A 22614-nucleotide genomic window follows, 5' to 3' on the forward strand; every position below is an offset into this window, starting at 1 on the left:
GAACATGATATTGACATTGGAGGTGCTGACCCCATTCGTCAGCGGTTCTATAGAGTTTCTTCAGAGAAACTACGTTGTCTGGATGCTGAGGTCAAGTACATGCTGGAGAGTAAGATAGCAGAGCCTTCTTTCTCCAGTTGGGCTTCTCCTGTATCTTGGTCAGTAAACCGGATGGAACAAACCGTTTTTGTACGGACTACCGTAAGGTAAACAGTGTCACAAAGCCAGATTAATTTCCTCTTCCTCGGATGGAGGACTGTGTTGATCAAGTCGGTGCAGCTAAGTTTGTGAGCAAATTTGACCTGTTAAAAGGCTATTGGCAGGTGCCACTGACGAGTAGGGCACGTGAAATCTCTGCCTTTATTACACCCTTTGGTCTGTACTCGTATTCAGTTATGAGTTTCGGTCTGCGCAATGCACCTGACACTTTTCAGCGACTTATGAACAGGGTTGTCGCCGGTCTGACCGGGTGCGCTGTTTATTTGGACGATGTAGTGATCTATGCAGATACTTGGGAAGAACATCTGTCCCGTATTCAAGCCTTGTTCGAACGTCTGGCTGCGGGTCGCCTCACAATCAATCTGGCAAAATGTGAGTTTGCTCAGGCGACCGTTACATACCTTGGAAAAGTGGTTGGGCAGGGGGAAGTGCGTCCTGTTCGGGCTAAAGTGGTGGCTATTGATGCTTTTCCACCACCAACTACTAAAAAGGAACTGATGCGTTTCTTGGGCATGATTGGTTATTACCGTAGTTTTTGTAATAACTTCTCTACTGTGGTCGCTCCCTTGACAGATATGCTGATAGGCTGTTTACGTTTGGGTCTACTCGTTGTCAACACGCTTTTGAAGATTCAAAGAGGTTGCTTACCTCAACTCCAGTGCTGGCTGCTCCTCGCATGGATTTGTCATTTACCTTGCAGGTGGATGCTAGTCATGTGGGGGCAGGTGCAGTTTTGCTGCAAGCAGATGTGTCTGGGATTGAGAGGCCTGTTAGTTTCTTTTCCAAAAAGTTTAACGATTATCAGTTGAACTATTCGGTTATTGAAAAGGAAGCGCTAGCACTCATTTGGGCGCTACAACACTTCGAAGTGTATGTCGGGTCGGGGGTAGTACCTATTGTGGTCTACACCGACCATAACCCCCTCACTTTTTTGAGGTCCATGTGTCCAAACCAGAGGATAATGCGATGGTGTTTATTTTTACAATCATTCCATCTCGATGTGAGGCACATCCGGGGAACTGAAAACGTGATTGCTGATGCGCTCTCTCGTGCGCCCTGTTCCTAATGTTTACGTGACTGACCATTGTTTCGTATTGTCATGTTCTCTCTGTCTTATCTGCTCCCTCCTGGTCTTGTTTTCTTCTTTCCTCTTAAATGTTGCTTCCTGTGCGAAGGTCGCTGAGGTCTGGGGAGGAGGTTGGCTGGGGCAAATTGTAAGTGTGAACACAACCGTCATCAATTTGTGGCGCAGAAGCTGTGTCAATTTGGAACTTAGAGGCTGGTATTTTGTTCCGGGGTCCTTGTTGGTCCCCGGTTTTATGGGGGGGGATGTGACGACCCTCCCACTCTGTCTGCCGTATTCTCTCTGTTATTTCCTTATTAGGATGCTGGTGGGCGGAGTTGGGAGGGTCGTCAGCTACATGGGAAACACCTGGGCCCGGTGTCTCCCAGGATAAATACACCACTTCCCCATTCATGGAGGAGACTCTCTCCATGCAGACACCTTTGTAGATTGTGTTGTGGTTCTTGGTGGCCGTTTGTTTGTTTTTGTTTGTTTGTTTGTTTGCTTTGGCACCTTTCAACACCCTGCATTATCACATTCATGCATTCAAAACACTCACTTACACTACTGATTACTGATTACACACACCATTGTATATTTTCCTTAGTTGCTTTAATTAATAAATATATATTCTGCTACTCCTTATCTCCACGTTGTCTCCCTTTGTTACGGGCTTTGAGCCGGTTCGTGACAGTAATCCTGTCTAACGCTGCTTTTTTATTGTATTGTGTATTAAAACTTAAGTGTTGCTCTCCAATTTCTGGAGGACCACATTTTGAAATCAGTGGAATTCGAGTATGATAGCTAAGGAGATTGAGAAAACACCGGTCTCCGGATTACATCTTCAAACTGAGGGCAACCATGGCATCCGACAGGAGATGTGTCCACCATGAATGATGTATACAGGTAAAATAGTCTAGCTACCTACATTTTCAGGTATTACACATTTCTAATTTTGGCAGAAAGAGACATTTGCTTAGCTAGCTAACATTAGGCTATAGCTAGCTAACATTGAACCTCGTTGGTTAGCTACCTGCAGATTCATGCAGGGTAGTAATGTCATGAGTTGTGATTATGGCTTGCTAGCTAACGTTACATGTATGACCTTATTAAACGTATCTCAGAGCCATTTGCTTAGCTAGCTATAGCCTAATGTTAGTTAGCTAACATTGCACCTGTTTGGTTAGCTACCCGCATAATCATGCAGGGTAGTAACGTCATGAGTTGGGATTATGCTTCATTGTTTAGCTAGCTAGCTACATGTTTTAACAAAAGACACCACTATGCAAGTATCCATTTTGGGTGCGTTCAAAAATTCAGTCCGGCCATCCATCTACTCCAATTTCAGAGCACTCTCGTCTGAGTGCAAGAGAGCGCAGAACAACAATTTACGAACGCTCAACACCCGTTGAATATGGCAAGTGTCAGTAAATGTTAAATTGTTGCCAGCAGCACAGTTCTAGTAACCAATGCTCTGGATAACATGAAAACAGCCTAACCAGCTCTGCTAGGGTGAGTAAAATGATCAGAGTGGGGAGTTCTCTCATTATGTGTCTGGAATTAGCTAGCAAGCAAGCCAGTGTTAACTTTGGTGCTTGACTGCCGTTGTGAGGTCAGAACATTCGGATCAACCCTACTCGTCGGCCAAAGCTTCCAGTGAATTTACAAACGGACAATCTGACAGCACAGTTGCAGTCATCAACGCTCTGGATAACATAAAAGCCTAACCAGCTCTGCTAGGACGAGTTATGTTCAGTGAGCTGTTCTCTCTCTCACTTAGATGTCTGGAAGTAGCTAGCAAGTTAGCTTGGATGCTTGACTGCTGTTAGTACATTCAGATCAACCCTTAAAGGGATGAGTGGGGTTAAAGCTTAAGATGGTGTGAACGATGCAGAATGGGTGTAGACAAAGGATTCAGTAGTAGTACCAAAACATTCAAAGGCCATTTTCTTAGTCTACCAACTTTCAAAGCAAAGTTACTTTCCCATTGTTTAACTGTAGTGTATGATATACCATTTTGTAGCTCTGAGTCTACTTTTATCCATTGTAAAGAAATATATATTAGAAAAATTTGCTACATAAGACCAATTTCAGTGACCGCCCGGCTCTATTCGGTCTAATGTAGCAAAATTTGAAATGTCGTTTTTTAAAGTGGATAAAAGTAGAGATTCAGAGCTAGAAAATGGTATATCTTACACTAGAGTTGAGAAACAATGGGAAAGTACACTGCTCAAAAAAATAAAGGGAACACTAAAATAACACATCCCAGATCTGAATGAATGAAATATTCTTATTAAATACTTTTTTCTTTACATAGTTGAATGTGCTGACAACAAAATCACACAAAAATGATCAATGAAAATCAAATTGATCAACCCATAGAGGTCTGGATTTGGAGTCACGCTCAAAATTAAAGTGGAAAACCAAACTACAGGCTGATCCAACTTTGATGTAATGTCCTTAAAACAAGTCAAAATGAGGCTCAGTAGTGTGTGTGGCCTCCACGTGCCTGTATGACCTCTCTACAATGCCTGGGCATGCTCCTGATGAGGTGGCGGATGGTCTCCTGAGGGATCTCCTCCCAGACCTGGACTAAAGCATCCGCCAACTCCTGGACAGTCTGTTGTGCAACGTGGCGTTGGTGGATGGAGCGAGACATGATGTCCCAGATGTGCTCAATTGGATTCAGGTCTGGGGAACGGGCGGGCCAATCCATAGCATCAATGCCTTCCTCTTGCAGGAACTGCTGACACACTCCAGCCACATGAGGTCTAGCATTGTCTTGCATTAGGAGGAACCCAGGGCCAACCGCACCAGCATATGGTCTCACAAGGGGTCTGAGGATCTCATCTCGGTACCTAATGGCAGTCAGGCTACCTCTGGCGAGCACATGGAGGGCTGTGCGGCCCCCCAAAGAAATGCCACCCCACACCATGACTGACCCACCGCCAAACCGGTCATGCTGGAGGATGTTGCAGGCAGCAGAACGTTCTCCACGGCATCTCCAGACTCTGTCACATGTGCTCAGTGTGAACCTGCTATCATCTGTGAAGAGCACAGGGCGCCAGTGGCGAATTTGCCAATCTTGGTGTTCTCTGGCAAATGCCAAATGTCCTGCACGGTGTTGAACTGTAAGCACAACCCCCACCTGTGGACGTCGGGCCCTCATACCACCCTCATGGAGTCTGTTTCTGACCGTTTGAGCAGACACATGCACATTTGTGGCCTGCTGCAGGTCATTTTGCAGGGCTCTGGCAGTGCTCCTCCTGCTCCTCCTTGCACAAAGGCGGAGGTAGCGGTCCTGCTGCTGGGTTGTTTCCCTCCTACTGCCTCCTCCACATCTCCTGATGTACTGGCCTGTCTCCTGGTAGTGCCTCCATGCTCTGGACACTACGCTGACAGACACAGCAAACCTTCTTGCCACAGCTCGCATTGATGTGCCATCCTGGATGAGCTGCACTACCTGAGCCACTTGTGTGGGTTGTAGACTCCGTCTCATGCTACCACTAGAGTGAAAGCACCGCCAGCATTCAAAAGTGACCAAAACATCAGCCAAGAAGCATAGGAACTGAGAAGTTGTCTGTGGTCACCACCTGCAGAACCACTCCTTTATTGGGGGTGTCTTGCTAATTGCCTATAATTTCCACCTGTTGTCTATTCCATTTGCACAACAGCATGTGCAATTTATTGTCAATCATTGTTGTTTCCTAAGTGGACAGTTTGATTTCACAGAAGTGTGATTGACTTGGAGTTCATTGTGTTGTTTAAGTGTTCCCTTTAATTTTTTTTATCAGTGTAATTCTGCTTTGAAAGTTAATAAACAATCACTGGTAAAAGGTGAGCCCATTGAAATAGTGGAGGAGTACAAATACCTTGGCATAGACATTGACAACAAGCTGTCCTGGGATCAGTGTACTGATGCTATTTTTAAGAAAGGCCAACAGAGACTTTCCTAAAAAGGAACTGCACTTTTATAACATTGATCTAACCATCATGGTTCTCTTTTATAAATCATTCATTGGGGGCATTATGTCAAGCAGTAGCTTGACCTGCTGGTTTGTGAATATCACGTTTGCACAGAAATGTTGGTTGGGACAGATAGTCAGGACAGCAGCAAGAACTGTCATCTCTCTACCTGGGGAGAGCCAATAAAATAGAGGTTGACTCCTCCCATCCACTCCACCCTGAATTCCATCTCCTTCCCTCTGGATGCAGGTACAGACTACCTAAGGTAAAAAAAATAGGGCCAAGTACTCTGTTATTCCGAATGCAATTCTGCAACTGAACAACTGAACACTTGAACTATGAAATTGCACTTACCCTGCCTATTTGTTTGTAAATATCCTTTGCTAATTATTTTATATTTTTAGATGTTATATGTTTTATGACTGCTGCTAGATGAATTGCCTCTTTGAGGACATTAAAGTTTTCTGAATCTGAAAACCTTGAATGGCCCCAGAAACCGGGGGCTCAGCTTCTTGCAGGGCAGGCAGAGGGTGAGGTTCCTGGTAGAGAGCCAGACATGATCCCCAGTGTGGTACACGTGTGGTATCCTTTTGATGGTGGATGGCACACTAGAGTCACACGTGAGCGTCACTCCACACTTCTTCTGCGCGTCTGAACCAACCGGTCTGGTCCGGGGTCCACGGAGCCAGGACCGGCTGAAGACCCTCTTCCAGTGTGTTGTGGGTTAACCCAGTAGATGAGTGACGAAGCGAGTTCTGGGAATACTCCCCCGCCCATGGAAGGAATCGAGCCCACGCTCCCTGCTGGTCCTGACAATGACTCCTCAGGAACCTCCTCAGCTCCTGGTCCCTCCTCTCCACCTATACCCGGGTGTGAGGCTAACCTTAACACCGAGCTTCTCCATAAAGGCTATTCAGACCCGTGATGTGAATTGGGGGACACGGTCGGAGACGATGTCCTCCTGAAGGCCATAATGCTGGAATAGTGCCCCAGCGACCTGGAGAGCAGTAGGGAGACCAGAAAGAGGGATTCAACGACAGGATTTTGAAAATCTATCCACAACTACCAAAATGATGGTAAAACTGTCAGAGGGAGATCAGTACCAAAGTCAATGGATAGATGGGACCAGGGACGCTGAGGCACAGGAAGGGGAAGGAGTTTCCCTGATGGAGCGTTCCGGGGGGATATGGTTTGGGCACATACGGAACAGGACTTGACGTCCTGCGCCAAGGTGGACCACCAGTACCTCTAAGAGATGGATTGGTTAGTGCGAGAATACCTGGATGTCCAGCGACGACCGCTGTGTGTGCCCAGGTAAGCAGCCGATCCCTTATCCCCGTGGGAACGTAGATGCGTTCGGGAAGACAGTGGGTGTGGGCTCCATCTCCAGAGCCTGGTGAATGTCCACATCTACGTCCCAGACCACAGGAGCTACGACTCGGGAGGATGGGATTATAGGTGTATTCCAGACAGGACCCTCTCTCGAATCGTAGAGAAGGTACAGGGCATCGGTCTTCGTGTTTGTTTTTTTAAAACCTGGGCGATAGGTCAGTGTGAAGTCGAAACTTGTGAAGGAAAGGGTCTACCTTGCTTGGTGCAGATTCAGCCTCCTCTCTCTCCATATGTACTCCAGGTTCCGGTGGTTGGTGAGGATGACAAATGGTTCCTTGGCGCCCTCCAGCCAGTGTCTTCATTCACATAATGCCAACTTCAGGCTCTCGATCACTGACATCGTAATTCCTTTCTGCAAGGGATCTGGGTGTTTGAGCAATGGGGTGGAGGTGAAACGTCCCTTGAGTAGATGGAAGGCCTTGTCGAATGCTGGGCTCCACACCAACCTTGAGCCCTTGAGGAGAGAGGTGAGAGGGGTGGCGACGGAGCTGAAGTTCCTGATGAAATGGCGGTAGAAGTTGGCAAACCCCAAAAACCATTGTATACCCTTTATGGTGGTTGGGACTGGCCATGACCTGACCGCATCTACCTTCTTGTCGTCAATCGTCACTCCCTGCGGGCTGATTCGGTAGCTTAAGAAGGAGACAGCCCTCTGATGAAATTGGCAATTTTCAGCCTTGATGAACAGGTGGTTAGTCAGGAGGCATTCCAGGACTGCTCAAACGTGAGTGATCATCCAGGGTAGCCGAGTAGACCAGGATGTCATTGATATAGATGACCACCTGGTATCCAAGCATGTCCCTGAACACCTCATTAATAAATGCCTGGAACATTGATGGAGCATTTGGCCACGCCAAATGGCATCACCAAGTACTCGTGAGTAGGTGCTCACCACCCTCTCTGCCCTCTGGGGGATGATCGAAGATGCATTTGAACAGAGTCATGAACCCCTCATATGAATCTAGCTCCTCCTCTCCTCTCTCCCAGATGGCCGTGGCCCATTCCAATTGGATCTCTCGTGGTGGGGGCTCCCATCTGGTGCGTAAAGAGGAGGGAGCACTGAAGTAGGAAGCCACAGCATTTAGATGGGGTGCCGTCATATTTATCCGGGAGAGACAAACAGGCATTGCTGACCTGAGAGGGTTGCTGAATGGGCTTTTGTGCTGGTTCGACTGAGTATCCTCCGCTAGTTGACGGCAACGCCTCCCGGGCATGTTTGAGACATTGCACACTGCGAAGAACCTCTTCCATAGCCATCCCCACTTGTGCCAGCTGGTCATGTTGTTGACTTAGAAGATATCCCTGCTCGTCGACCGTCTGGTAGATATTCTGTTTTCCTGCTGCTTCCATTGTTGGAGTCAGTATTCTGTAACGGAGACGCTGAGAGTCGAGAAGCGGGTGCAATGTTTAATAAAACAGCAAACATGGAATGAGACAACATAACAGTATCGTCTACACATAAACACAGGAACAATACTGACTGGGGAAAGAACCTAAGGGAGTGCCAGATATAGGGGAGTTAATAAGTGAGGTAATTGATGGCGTGCAGGTGTGCGTAATGATTGATTGCCAGGTGTGCGTAATGGAAGTAGACGTAACACTCTTGGAGCGTTCAGAGCACACACTGAATGCTCTGACCAAGGAGTAGAGTTGATCCGAGCGTTTTGACCTAACAACAGCAGTTACCCAAGCTAACTGGCTAAGGTTGGATAGCTTGCTAGCTATTTCCAGGCACAAATGAGAGAACCGCTCACTCTGACCATTTTCTGACCAAATTGGAAATGTATAATATCTGAAAATATAGCTAGCTAGACTATCTTACCTGTATACATGGATGGACGCTTCTCCCACTCTGTCACAGATGCCATGGTTGCCCATAGTTTGAATATGTAATCCGTAAACAGGCGTTTTATACAACAGCCTTCAATGTGTTCTCTTTTCGACACCATCTGCATATTTGCAATCAAATAGCAGAATTTTCTCCATCTCCTAGCTATCATACTCTAATTCCATTGATTTAAAAACTTGTTCCTCCAGAAAGTGGAGAGCAACACTTATGCAGTTCTACTACGTGATATCTTTAAGAAAATCAGCGCTAGAAAGGATTACCTGCACATACTGACCAGCTCATGTTGTAGCTCATGGCTAGGGGTAATGTTTCTTCCTTTTTCCGTGGCTAAACCAACTAGGCTCGTAATTTAAGAATTGTATTTGTATTTACAGATGGCATACAAGTTTGTTAATACCACACATGAAAGCTCACGTGTTCCAGAAGGCATTTCTGCCAAAAACGTTTAGTCACATATATAGATATTTTTTTGTTAAAACTCGCGGGCCGGGCTGTATGTTTGAAAACCCTGGTCTAAAGAATGGGTTGCTGGTTCTGTGTAACAATAGGGCAACTCTCCAAATTTGGCGAGTGCTAGGTTTGCTAAATGTGTTGGTGTAGCTAAGCAATCCAGACCAAGTACCAGGAAGTTAAAACATTTTTAAATATATATATATTTTTTTACATAATGTAAAATGTAAACCATATAAGGAAATGTTGAGGAACGTTACTTAACGTTTTCACTTATTTAGAATGCCTTTACGGTCATCCTTGGTTTTTAGTCTCGCATTGGCCTTGCCATAATCTTGGTGTGGATAACTGTTTCCTGTCTGATCTATGGCTGTCATCATTCTTAAATTACACTCATATATATGTATATATATATATATATATATATATATATATATATATATATAGTTCTGGCTCTGATCAGATGTTTATTTAATGACTCAATCAATAAAATCTAGGCAACCAAATGCATGGTCTTTGTCAGAAAGCACTCCAATTCTCTCCTTTCATACTAATGTAAATATTCTCAGACACATTATATTTGGAACTCACCTTCAGGGCTTTCCTACGGCCAAGGAATCTAGTCTGGTGTATGTATCTTTTACTATGTCTCTCTCTATGGGGTTCAGACATAGGCTTTGCTGAGAGCTCTTTGTAATGTAATCTCTATTGGCAACCTCTGGTTGTAACTGAAGAGGGAATATTATTTTGCGTCACCTACAGAATAATTTACTTTGAGCCTGTCTGGAGCACCACTTTTGGGACTATTCCATTGGTTCCATTGTGCCAGACAAGCTCAATCGAGCTCAGTTTCTGTAAGAAAACAAATGCTATTTGAACCCAGGTCTGGGCTGGACTGTGAATGGGATCACAGATAATGACAGGCAAGCTCATCATCCAGACATACAGTAAGGGATGTAAAGAAAATCAAAAAAATGTTAATCCAATTTCACCCTGTAATTGAGTTGGACAAACTCCACCGCCGGTTTCTGTTTGATGTCATGGAGTCTCCATACACCATTACCAGAAGTCATCATTGGGGAGGGAGATATATGAGCCATATATATCTCTTATGAGTGGGGAGATCTTGCCTGGGCACTAATCCACAAGTGACACATTTATTGATGGATCAGATTTGCTAATTAGGTGGACGTTTTGCCATTTGTTTCATTTAGATATTTATGAGCAGATACATGCACACGTGCATACACAAGCATGCTCTCACTTTCTCAATCTTTCTAGCTTCCAAAGTAAATGGCAGCGTTCGATTAAGCTGAACCGCGATGCTCCGGTCTATGGCCCATGATGTGAATGGGCGAAAGTATTGAGGGAGGAGCGCCCTTTGCAAATGAATGCACCTGGTGCAAACTCCTCCCACCCGGGAAACCTGGGCCAAATAATCTAGTTCCCTCATTGCTTGGTGCTATAGTTTTTCATAACAGACAAGATCATGTTACTATGAATCAGATATGTGAGGGAGGAGTAAAGTATATTTTCCATGCTCGTGGTTCCACCACCTTTTTAAGCGGTTGTGAAAAGCATAATAAAGACCTGAAACTGCAAACTAAAAATCTGCAAACTTAAGACTGCGTGTGCTGAAGTCATGCAACGGGTGATCGAGATGGCATGTATTTCTGGAATCTTACTTTGAGACACCACTCGGTGACTTCGACCTGGGTAGCATTCAGTAGGGCACAGTGTTGTGGAGAGCTGAGATGTAAATATTTACATAGAACAGACATGCCTCTCAAACATGTACAGTAAGAAATCATGTCAGCTTTATTCATGGTTTTTCTATCTGCAATGTTCAGTAGAGCACAGCGTTGTGGAACTATCAGATAGAAATACATTACATAAAACAGTCATGCCTCTCTGACATTGTTGAGGTAGGTTATCATGGCAGCTACTGTAAATTCATGGCATTTCTATCTGAAATTGTCACACTGGTATAAAGGATTTGGAGACAGGCGCAGGAATACATCATCTGGGTTTTTAATACACCCAAAACAAACACATATACAAAATACTGGGATGTACCCAAACAAAAGAGCGAAGGTAAACCTCATAGAACAACACATGACTAGACCCGTAATTCAAAATGCAAAAAACACACAGCACAAGCTGAGACAACGCATAGGTACTCACACGACAAACAGACATGGGAACAATAATCGACAGCCCTATGGGGGAACAAAGGGCACATTCATACAAACACAATCCGTGAGGAATTAGAACCAGGTGTGCGTAATGACACAGTTCAGTGCAGCCTAGAAGGCCGGTGATGTCGACCTCTGGAACTGGTGAACAGAATGAGCAGCAGTACCCGGGGGATCTGTGACAGAAATGCTCAGTACTTGCACTACTACTTTCCTGAGCGCAACCCAGATCCCTAAAGATGTTCCCAGATGCTGCATGTGCGTGTATGTAATCTTGTCCAAAGACGTGCCATGACATTGATGTTATGTTGAGTCATTGAAGGAATCACATCAGTTCATCTAGATGGGGCGATATTGCTTTTCCAGAGCATCTGTGGACAGATACTGAACCACCTGGATAGAGAAGCAGGGTCTTTGGAGCAGTATAGTTACACTCTAAAATCAAAATAGCATCAACCTCTCTCTTGCACACACACACACACACACACACACACACACACACACACACTTATCCTCTCAATGATTTGAATCACAGCTGTATCACTAGGATAAGGGACTTATTTCATCTCGAGGGTTGTTCATTCTGATGTTTTTATGTGAATGAAAGATCACTTTGTAATTTAAGAGGGTGGTATTGTGGAGGAAAAGTGCAGGTTGACAATATGAAAGGTAGAGACTTGAGAGCGTTTTTGTACAGATTATACTGACTGTTGTTGTTAAGTGCTATTGATATAATGTGTTGTGGTAATCAACACTTTATTATGGCCCAATGAAGCTGCTCACCTTTAATGTGTTGTGGTTAACCCTTTAGGTCCCAGTGGAGTTGGGCTGAGTGAGATGAAGAGGAGACTCCTGCTTTCTGACCCTGACCACTATGGTGTCACTGTTCCACGTGAGTTAAAACACCTACAAATCTGAGCCTTTTGGATTTGGGGAGGGGTTATACTAAGCTAACATATGGAATTATTTTCAGATGATCATATCGTGCATCATTTTGCTATTTGATTTAGAATTTTTGGACCTCTTGTAGGCATAAAGAAATATCACATTTTTATTTGATTGAACTTGACTTTATTGCTATTAGCCCATAGAAACACATTGAATAACATTCATACATGGCAAAACAGATAGTCAAAAGTAAGTTTGTTTTGAAGTGTCTGTCCAACTCTATATCTGAGCGATATAAGAAAGAGCAGGAAATTGTTTTGTTTTTACCCATATTTAACATATTTTTCTGGAACTAAACTATTTCCATATACTGTACTTCCATTAATTTCCATTAACTGGTACTGGGCTACCTTCAGACGAGTCTTGAGTCATGTTGGCGTCCTAGAGCAAAACAGCTGACATGTACAGTCCCAGTCAAAAGATTGCACACACCTACTCATTCCAGGGTTTTTCTTTATTTTTACTATTTTCTACATTGTAGAATACCAGTTAAGACATCACAACTATGAAATAACAGATGGAATCATGTTGTAAACAAAAAGGTGTTAAACAAATCTAAATATATTTTATATTTGATATTCTTCAAAGTAGCAACCCTTTGCCTTGATGACAGCTTTGCACACTTTTGGCATTCTCTCAACCAGCTACACCACTAGTTACCTGGAATGTATTTCAATTAACAGGTGTGCCTTGTTAAAAGTTAATTAGTGGAATTTATTTCCTTCTTAATGCGTTTGAACCAATCAGTTAGATAGCCCTATTTGGTAAAAGACCAAGTGCATATTATGGCAAGAACATCTCAAATCAGCAAAGAAAATGACAGTCCATTATTACTTTAAGACATGAAGTTCAGTCAATCTGGTTCTTCAAGTGCAGTCGCAAAAACCATCAAGTGCTATGATGAAACTGTCTCTCATGAGGACCGACATAGGAAAGGAAGACCCAGAGTTACCTCTGCTGCAGAGGATAGGTTCATTAGAATTAACTGCAACTCCGATTGCAGTCCAAATAAATGCTTCACAGAGTTCAAGTAACAGACACATGTCAACATCAACTGTTCAGAGGAAACTGCATGAATCAGGCCTTCATGGTTGAATTTCTGCAAACAAACCACTACTAAAGGACACCAATAAGAAGAAACTTGCTTGGGCCAAGGAACATGAGCAATGGACATTAGACCGGTGGATATCTGTCCTTTGGTGAGACGCAGAGTAGGTGAACGGATGATCTCAGTGTAGTTCCCACTGTGAAGCATGGAGGAGGAGGTGTGACGGTGTGGGGGTGCTATGCTGGTGACACTGTCAGTGATTTATTTTGAATTCCAGGCACATTTAACCAGCATATGGCTACCACAGCATTCTGCAGTGATACACCATCCCATCTGGTTTGTGCTTAGTCCCACTACCGTTTGTTTTTCAACAGGACAATGACGCAAAACACACCTCCAGGCTGTGTAAGGGCTATTTGACCAACAAGACTGTTGGAAAGCATTGCAGGTGAAGCTGGTTGAGAGAATGCCAGGAGTGTGCAAAGCTGTCCTGAAACAAAGGGTGGCTACTTTGAAGAATCTGAAATCTAAAATGCACTTTTCTGCTTAGTACATTATTCCATATGTGTAATTTAATAGTTTTAATGTCTTCACTATTATTCTAAAATGTAGAAAATAGTAAAAATAAAGAAAAACCCTTGAATTAATAGGTTAGTGCAAACTTTAGACTGGTACTGTACGTGTTCGTGAGAGTCTCACGTTTCGCTGGTGGTGTCATATTACTGTGTAGCCCAAACTTTTCGTACGATACAGACAGAAGTTGGTAGACCGGCAGTACCGGCTTCAGATGAGTCCCATGATGCTTGTGGGGCTCGTAGAGCAAAACAGAGAACACCATCGTGAGAATCCCATAGAGGGATCATATGAGTTTGTAGCCAAAACGGTTCGGACTCCACAGACGTTTTTGTGAAAAGACTGATTTTTGAGATGTCTCCTGGTCTGCCACTTTCCACTGCAGGCGCGGACATCAACTCTAGGGGGGATTTATTAAACCACGTTAGGGCCCAGAAGTTTTCCTGACCTTTTTGATCTGTAAAAACTCTGGATCCTAAACCATGTTTCACTCTACTGCTTCTAAGGCCAGGATCTAGGGTCAGGGTTGTTTTTGCTCTCCTAATGGTCACGGTGAATTGGGGTATGGCGAGCTGATTCTAGAACTGTAATTAGGGTATTTTAAATTCCGCTCTTTCTTCCCCACGGTGATGCTTTTTTCACAACATTACTCCACAATGTAAATTACAAAGTACTCCCTTTTTAGACACCACCAGAGAGAAGAGGAAGCAGGAGAAAGATGGGGTAGAGTACCACTTTGTCTCAAGGCAGACGTTTGAAATGGACATCGTCAATCACAAGTACGTATTTCTTGATGGGAGTGAAAGTAGCCAGTGACCTTTACTGAATATGCTGTTCATTAGGCAGTGATCACCATATGGTTAAAGGCAGTTACTACATTAGTGCTTTGTTAATAAGTCATACCCTTTTTCAATAAAAAATTGTGGTACTTTTTACCCCTTTTTTTCTCCCCAATCTCGTGATATCCAATTGGTAGTTAGTCTGGTCTCATCACTGAAACTCCCATACGGACATGGGAGAGGCAACGGTCGTGAGCGATACGTCCTCCGAAAACACGACTCCGTAAGCCGAGCTGCTTCTTGACACACTGCTCGCTTAACCCGGAAGCCAGCCGCACCAATGTGTCGGAGGAAACACTGTACAGCTGTGAATGTGCCCGGCTGCCACGAGAGTCGCTAGAGCATCCCAGCTGGCCAAACCCTTCCCTAACCCGGACAATGCTGGGCCCAGGATTGGGCCCTAGCACTGTGATACAGTGCCACTCGGGAGGCCCCAGTTATACCCTATTGAGTAAAGTGTTAACAACATGCATATTTGCATGTTGAGTACAGTGCTACCACACAAGCATTTAATTTGGTGGCATTCCATTTCACTAGAGCCTTGGATAAGACACATCCAGGCATCTAGTCATTGAACAAATAAACAAGCCGGTGGTTCCCATTTAATATGCAACAAGGGAGATCAGCTGAAACGCAAACATTCTAAGATATTTGGAACAGTCAGGACTCTTAAATGGAAAACTCACCAGAAGCAGGTTGGCGGAGAAAGCAGAGTGAGGTGGATGGAAAGGATGGGACAGGCAGAGCAGTGACAGTATGCTAGCAGGATAGTCAAAATCTCCAATCATCTTTGCAGGTAGCAATGTTGTGTTTCCTCAAGTGGATGAATTGTTCTAATTTAGCATTTATGGTAAAGCCTCAATGTCACGCCCTGACCTTAGATCCTTTTTATGTCTCTGTTTTGGTTTGGTCAGGGTGTGAGTTGGGGTGGGCATTCTATGTTTTGTGTTCTATGTTTTCTATTTCTGTGTGTTTGGCCTGGTATGGTTCTCAATCAGGGACAGCTGTCTATCGTTGTCTCTGATTGGGAACCATGCTTAGGTACCCTTTTCCCACCTGTGTGTGTGGGAGGTTGTCTCTGTTTAGAGCACTTTGCTTGTGAGCTTCACGGTTTGTTTTTGTAGTGTTTATTGTTTTGTTTGGCGTCATTTTGCTTAAAATAAAGAAATTGTACGCTCACCACGCTGCACCTTGGTCCTCAACCTTCAACAGCCGTGACACTCAACTCTTACCTCCCTTCATCATTTGTATAGCGATAAAAATGCAAAAATAGAGACACGTTCTAATTGAGTGATGCGTCAAAGCGGAAATCCCGCCCACCTTATTTCGGTTAGGTCATTATAATTCAAAACAACGCATTCTAAAATAAATCGCACACATGTCTTGCATGCTCACCTTTGGTGAGTTTAGGCCATTGCTCAAAGAGAACTAGTGAGCCTGATATTCCGATGTTTTCATGGCATTTACTATCTCTAATGCTGAACCAGGACAGGAGCTGAAGAAAGGAGGTAAGACGTGGCCTTCCAGTAATGCCCTGTGATGGATTCCCGTGTATTTTAATGCAAAGACATCAATGTAGGCAAGTATAAGGCATGTATAAGGGTTGATAGTTCATTACAACCAAAACTGGTAGCAAGCGACAGGGAACGAGAATTTGGGATTTTTTTCTTAATTGGGAATGACATGTTATTAAAGAAAATTCCAATAGTTAAAGGGATAGTTCAGCGATTTTTACATATTTGGTTTATTTTGAAAGTTGTCTATGAACAAAGGACATTAGCATTTTGGATCAATTCCCCATGTAAGTGTCCTCTGTTTAGCATGTACATTTGAAGTCAGAAGTTTACATACAGTAAGGTTGGAGTCATTAAAACTCATTTTTCAACCACTCCACACATTTCTTGTTAACAAACTATAGTTGTGGCAAGTCTTTTAGGACATCTACTTTGTGCATGACACAAGTCATTTTTCCAACAATTGTTAACAGACAGATTATTTCACTTATAATTCACTGTATCACAATTCCAGTGGGTCAGAAGTTTACATACACAAAGTTGACTGTGCCTTTAAACAGCTTGGAATATTCCAGAAAATTATGTCAATGCTTTAGAAGTTACTGATAGGCTAATTGACATAATTTGAGTTAATTGGAGGTGTATCTGGGGATGTATGTCACGCCCTAGTCAAAGTATTTTGTGTTTATCTTTATGTATTGGAACAGGCCAGGGTGTGGCATGGGTTTTTGTATGTGGGTGTGTATATATTGGGATTGTAGCTAGTGGGGTGATCTAGCAAAGTCTATGGCTGTCTGGAGTGGTTCTCAATCAGAGGCAGGTGTTTATTGTTGTCTCTGATTGGGAACCATATTTAGGCAGCCATATTCTCTGAGTTTGTTGTGGGTGATTGTCCTTAGTGTCCTTGTTCCTGTCTGTGTTAGTTTACACTAGTATAGGCTGTTTCGGTTTTCGTTACGTTCTTTGTTTTGTAGTGTTTGTATTTTAGATTCGTGTTACGTTTTGTTCATTAAACATGGATCGCAATCTACACGCTGCGTTTTGGTCCGACTCTCCTTCACACCATGAAAACCGTTACAATGTATTTCAAGGCCTACCTTCAAACTCAGTGCCTCTTTGCTTGACATCATGGGAAAATCAAAGAAATCAGCCAAGAGCTCAATTTTTTTTGTAGACCTTCACAAGTCTGGTTCATTCTTGGGAGCAATTTCCAAATGCCTTAAGGTACCACGTTCATCTGTACAAACAATAGTACGCAAGTATAAACACCAGGGACGACGCAGCTTCCAACCACTCAGGAAGGAGACCCGTTCTGTCTCCTAGGGAGGAACGTACTTTGGGGCATAAAGTGCAAATCAATCGCAGAACAACAGCAAAGGACCTTGTGAAAATGCTGGAGGAAACAGGTAAAAAAGTATCTATATCCACAGTAAAACGAGTCCTATATCGACATAACCTGAAAGGCCGCTCAGCAAGGAAGAAGCCACTGCTCCAAAACCGCCATAACAGCCAGATTACGGTTTGCAACTGCACATGGAGACATATCTTACTTTTTGGAGAAACAAAAATAGAACTGTTTGGCCATAATGACCATTGTTATGTTTGGAGGAAAAAAGGGGAGGCTTGCAATCTGAAGAACACCATCCCAACTGTGAAACACGGGGGTGGCAGCATCATGTTGTGGAAGTGCTTTGCTGCAGGAGGGACTGGTGCCCTTCACAAAATAGATGGCATCATGAGGACAGGAAATTATGTGGATCTATTGAAGCAACATCTCAAGACCTCAGTCAGGAAGTTAAAGCTTGGTCGCAAATGGGTCTTCCAAATGGACAATGACCCCAAGCATACTTCCAAAATTGTGGCAAAATGGCTTAAGGACAACAAAGTCCAGGTATTGGAGTAGCCATCACAAAGCCCTGACCTCAATCATATAGAAAGTTTGTAGGCAGAACTGAAAAAGTGTGTGCAAGCAAGGAGGCCTACAAACTTGACTCAGTTACACCAGCTCTGTCAGGAGGAATGAGCCAAAATTCACCCAAGTTATTGTGGGAAGCTTGTGGAAGGCTACCAAAAACGTTTGACCCAAGTTAAACAATTTAAAGGCAATACACTCCATTAGTATTTGGTAGCATGTAAACTTCTGACCCACTGGAAATGTGATTAAAGAAATAAAAGCTGAAATGAATAATTCTCTTTATTATTATTATTATTATTATTATTCTGACATTTCACATTCTTAAAATAAAGTGGTGATCCTAACTGACCTAAGACAGGGCATTTTTACTAGGATAAAATGTCAGGAATTGTATTAAATATATTTGGCTAAGGTGTATGTAATCTTCCGACATCAACTGTATGAAAGTATTCCATTAAGTTCATATTTGTTTGCCTCAATTTTAACTAGTGTTTCTGTACGGTTTTGTCTCAGGTTTTTAGAGTATGGGGAGCACAGAGGGAACTACTACGGCACCAGTCTGGAGTCGGTGCACAAGGTCATAGGGGAGGACAAGGTGTGCCTACTGGATGTGCAGCCTAATGTGAGTGACGGGCCAGCAGGCCAATCACAATCCCAGATCAGTAAATGACAGGTCAAGGAGCCAATGATTTGATTTATTGGTCTTCTTATGATCACATCATGAAAATGGTGACATGGGGCCTAATTTGTGTGCTTAACTCTAATTGAATTTACATCTCTTTGTGTCTCTCTCCCTCTGCCTGGCTCTTTCTCCCTCTTTTCAATAGCACAGACTGTACAGCGCTTACACACAACAGAGTTCAAACCATGTGTTGTTTTTGTGAAGCCACCATCGATTCAGGAGCTACGTTTTAGCCGGAGGAAAGCTACATTAATTTCCACCCAAGATATGACGAAACTGACAAAGACATTTTCGGTAATGTCAAGGCTGGGTGAAACTGTTTTTGGTAACAGTTTATAATAACTTTCAGTAACAAACCATTTATAAGACATTTATGAATAGTTTGCATCATTTATTAATCATTACTCCTACATTTGTAAATGTACGGGTTTCTCTTTACTTTGAAATCTAGTTATTCACACATGCATTAGTAATTCCTAAGATCAATCATAAGATGTTTAATATAGATCCTTCTAAATAATTTTCCTAATCGTTAGTTGTTGTAAATAACTCGCTTACTAACATTTACAATGATTAATAAATGGTGCTCAAATTGTTTAAATGCATAATAAATGTTTTACCCAGTTATTTTTTTTGATTACGTATGTTTGAATGGAAACAGTTTATGTTTTTGCAGCAATGTAGTTTTCCTACACGTCATCGTTGAGGTGGAGGGGAATACTGGAAAAAATTTATCTGTTCTCACTTGTCGTATACACACACATGATCAAACATGTTTGTGTCCCAGGTCTTGTAACATGGCAGCATCAGGTGGTGTGAGGTTACACATAACTCAGTTTAAACATGGTGGACCCTCTGACTTACAAGTGTAGCCAGTGGCCAAAAGGTCACAAATAAAATGGCTGCGGGGTGGGCTGCATATACAGTGGAGTCCAAAATGATTGGAATCCTTGATAAACATGAGCAAAAAAGACTGTATATTGTAGGACATTTGACATTTTTCTGCCAGGACGCTGACACTTGGCCGCAAGACCATAACCACAAGGACACATCATAATCCACAAAGAAATGGTTAATTGACCACAAAATCAACATTTTGCATTGGCCATCTCAGTCTCCTGACTTGAACCCCATTAAATACCTGTGGTTTGAATTGAAAAAGACAGTCCGTAAGCACAGACGAAGGATATCAAGGATCTGGAATGATTCTGTATGGAGGAATGGTCTAAGGTCCCTCCCAATGTGTTCTCCAATCTCATAAAACAGTTTAGAAAAAGGCTATTTTGTCATCCTCGCAAAGGGAGGGTGCTGGAGTACTGAAAACAAGGGTGCATAATTAATATACAACTTAGATGTCATTTAAAAATGTGGTTGTTCATCAGCAGTCAGTCAATTATCCCATGTCAGCTAATTTTCTTTTGATTTGTAAACTGGCCGTTAGACTGACTATCTGAACTTGTAGTAAGCATGGTTGAATTATCGACTGAGGTAGGGCCCATTTGATCATAAGTTATCATATTAAAAACTGCAAACATTTGTCTCAATCCTATGGCAAAATGTGTTGAATTGCAGGAAATTAACTGTAACACTGCTCATTTTTCTCTCCGCCCCAAGGCAAAATGAGTAGAATTTCATGAAGTGTGGGTACACATGATGGGTTATGTTTTATGTGGCCCGCACCGCCATCAAAGTTGCCCATCCCTGCCTTATGTGATGCTGGTCTTTATTGGCCACATGATGTGATGTTTTCAACATAAACCCCTTTGCAGGATCCCCTGACAATGAGTGATAAAGGTCATGCACCTACAATTGGCCTACAGGTGAGAATTCAGCTGTTGAATGTATGAACTCAGAATTCACACATGTATGTCCTGTTTCTCACAGGAAGAGGACTTTGAAGATATGATTACCTCAGCAGAAGCCATGGATAGCCAGTACGGCCACCTGTTTGAGATGGTCATCGTCAATGGCGATTTCGCCATGGCATTCAACAAACTGAGGGCGGAGCTGGAAAAGCTTGAGACTGAGGCGCCTCAGTGGATTCCTGTGGAGTGGACCAGTCACACCAAACAGAACACAGAGAGCGTGTGCTGAACACACTAGGAGGCTGGTTATGCATGTCTCATTCACACTCACAGGAGGCTGCTGAGGGGAGGATGGCTCATAATAATGGCTGGAATGGAATTAATGGAATGATATCAAATACATGGAAACCATGTGTTTGATGTGTTCGATACCATTCCATTTATTCCTGTGTTCACACTATAGTGTCAAACCGTACTGTGTGGGGTCAGATATTTTGTTTTCACATTTTCCTTTACAGCACAGTTCCAGCCACTTTGATGGATGCATAACCAGGCCAACCTAGTATAGCTAGGCTTGGCCCTATAGTGTAATTCAGGCAACAGCGACTGAAGAAATGTAGGGAGAGAGAATTGCACATCCATTTTTTCCTCCATAAGTTCCACGCATCTTTTGACGCAAATTTAAAAAAAAAAACTGATAGATTACACATGGCCGTCAACTGTTTTTAGATAAATTTGAGAGTGGTTACATTTCTCAAGTCCCATCCCTTACCTGTGGGATGACCACTTCGTTGTTGTTTGAATCCTAGATTTGAATCCTCTTTTAAACTGGAAAAGGACTCTTCTGCCAAAACAGAGGAAATGTCAAGGAACATGGTCACACCCCTAAAGGAATACAGAAGTGTAAGGGGAACCACTCAAGGCAGAGAAAATAATGTACAAACTTTGACTAAATCTAAAATACAATAATCATTATTTATATGTGTAATATGTAGACAGAGTCTAGACAGCCTTCATGAGAAATAACTAGTCCCAACTTCAAGTTAGTCACAGAGCACGGCTCTTAAAGAACTATAGGAATCCAAGTCCCTACGCCTCCTGTCTGACCATAGTACTTACATGTCCAAAACAGTGTTATTGGTCCCTGCCGCCTACGTGCCAGCTTTTCTTTTCTTCAAGTTTGCATTTCTACATTGGCAATTAGGGTCGAAACATAAAAAACCTCCAAAAGCGTGTGGTCACACAGACCTTCCCCCTGCCAAGTTACAAACAAGAGCATGTAATTACTTTGACAGCTGCATTACCTCAATTAACGGTAATGTATCCCAGAGCAAATATTACCCAGCCCAAACACTCACCAACACTAACAACATGTTGCATATAGAACAAGGAAACAGTGCTCACAAGCATAGTCAACACTTAACAAAATATATGAAAAAAGTGTTGGTGAAACTAAACGAATTGAAGATATTTTGACAGGGAAAGGTTAACAAGGGAACATGAAGCAGATTTTTTTTTTGTACAGACATTGTGGGAGGAGTGGTTGAATGTGAAAGGATTACGTTGTAAGATAACTCATTCGAATTGGTTTCTATTCATGTGTAAAGTTAATAAGTATGATTTCAAAGTTGTAAAGTGTGCACTTGTCAACAGTTCATAATTACAGACAATGTCAGAAAATTGTCATAAGTGACATCATTGACAAACATTTCCATTCAACAATTCCATATTTCACTGTTAATGAGGAGAATGACATACAGCACGCAACACTCCCAGTAAATCTTTAAGTGATTCTGTTTAATGGATGCATTCCTGTGAGTACAGGGGGATTTCCTTCCTCTTTTGGATCAATTGGGTGTGAAAGAGTGTAAATGTGTCCATCATGTCTTAAAGACTAAACCACCGTTATGTGTAGTCAGTTTTGTGATTTAGGCTCTCGAGCCACCTAACATGCTGACCACACCACTCGAGCGCACGTGTGTCTGCATGCGCCATCGCGAGCATTTTGATTTTGTCCACCCACACCAGACGCGATCAGGACACGCTGGTTGAAATATCAAAGTAATATTAGTTTGGGGACAGGTCGAAAAGCATTAAACATTTATGGCAATTTAGCTAGCTAGCTTGCTCTTGCTAGCTAATTTGTCCTGGCATAA

The 22614-nt window shown here is 42.9% G+C and overlaps 1 protein-coding gene across 4 annotated transcripts in view; it reads left to right on the plus strand.

The window, feature by feature from the left end:
* LOC115114096 (MAGUK p55 subfamily member 7-like) overlaps positions 1-22371 on the plus strand; it is a 63936-nt gene extending 41565 nt beyond the window's left edge. For 2 of the 4 annotated variants that reach the window (XM_029642068.2, XM_029642069.2), the window contains 5 exons: positions 11946-12026; positions 14389-14482; positions 18485-18593; positions 18804-18947; positions 20538-22371. In XM_029642068.2, the coding sequence (XP_029497928.1) occupies positions 11946-12026; positions 14389-14482; positions 18485-18593; positions 18804-18947; positions 20538-20747 (638 nt within the window). In that variant the 3' untranslated portion in view covers positions 20748-22371. Of the gene's footprint in view, positions 1-11945; positions 12027-14388; positions 14483-18484; positions 18594-18798; positions 18948-20537 lie in introns of those variants that run through there. The other 2 variants (XM_029642070.2, XM_029642071.2) reach the window with 2 other exon arrangements.
* The last annotated feature ends 243 nt before the right edge of the window (positions 22372-22614 follow it).

This window comes from Oncorhynchus nerka, linkage group LG9b, assembly GCF_034236695.1.
Source record: "Oncorhynchus nerka isolate Pitt River linkage group LG9b, Oner_Uvic_2.0, whole genome shotgun sequence".
In the NCBI taxonomy this organism is placed as follows: Eukaryota; Metazoa; Chordata; class Actinopteri; order Salmoniformes; family Salmonidae; genus Oncorhynchus; species Oncorhynchus nerka.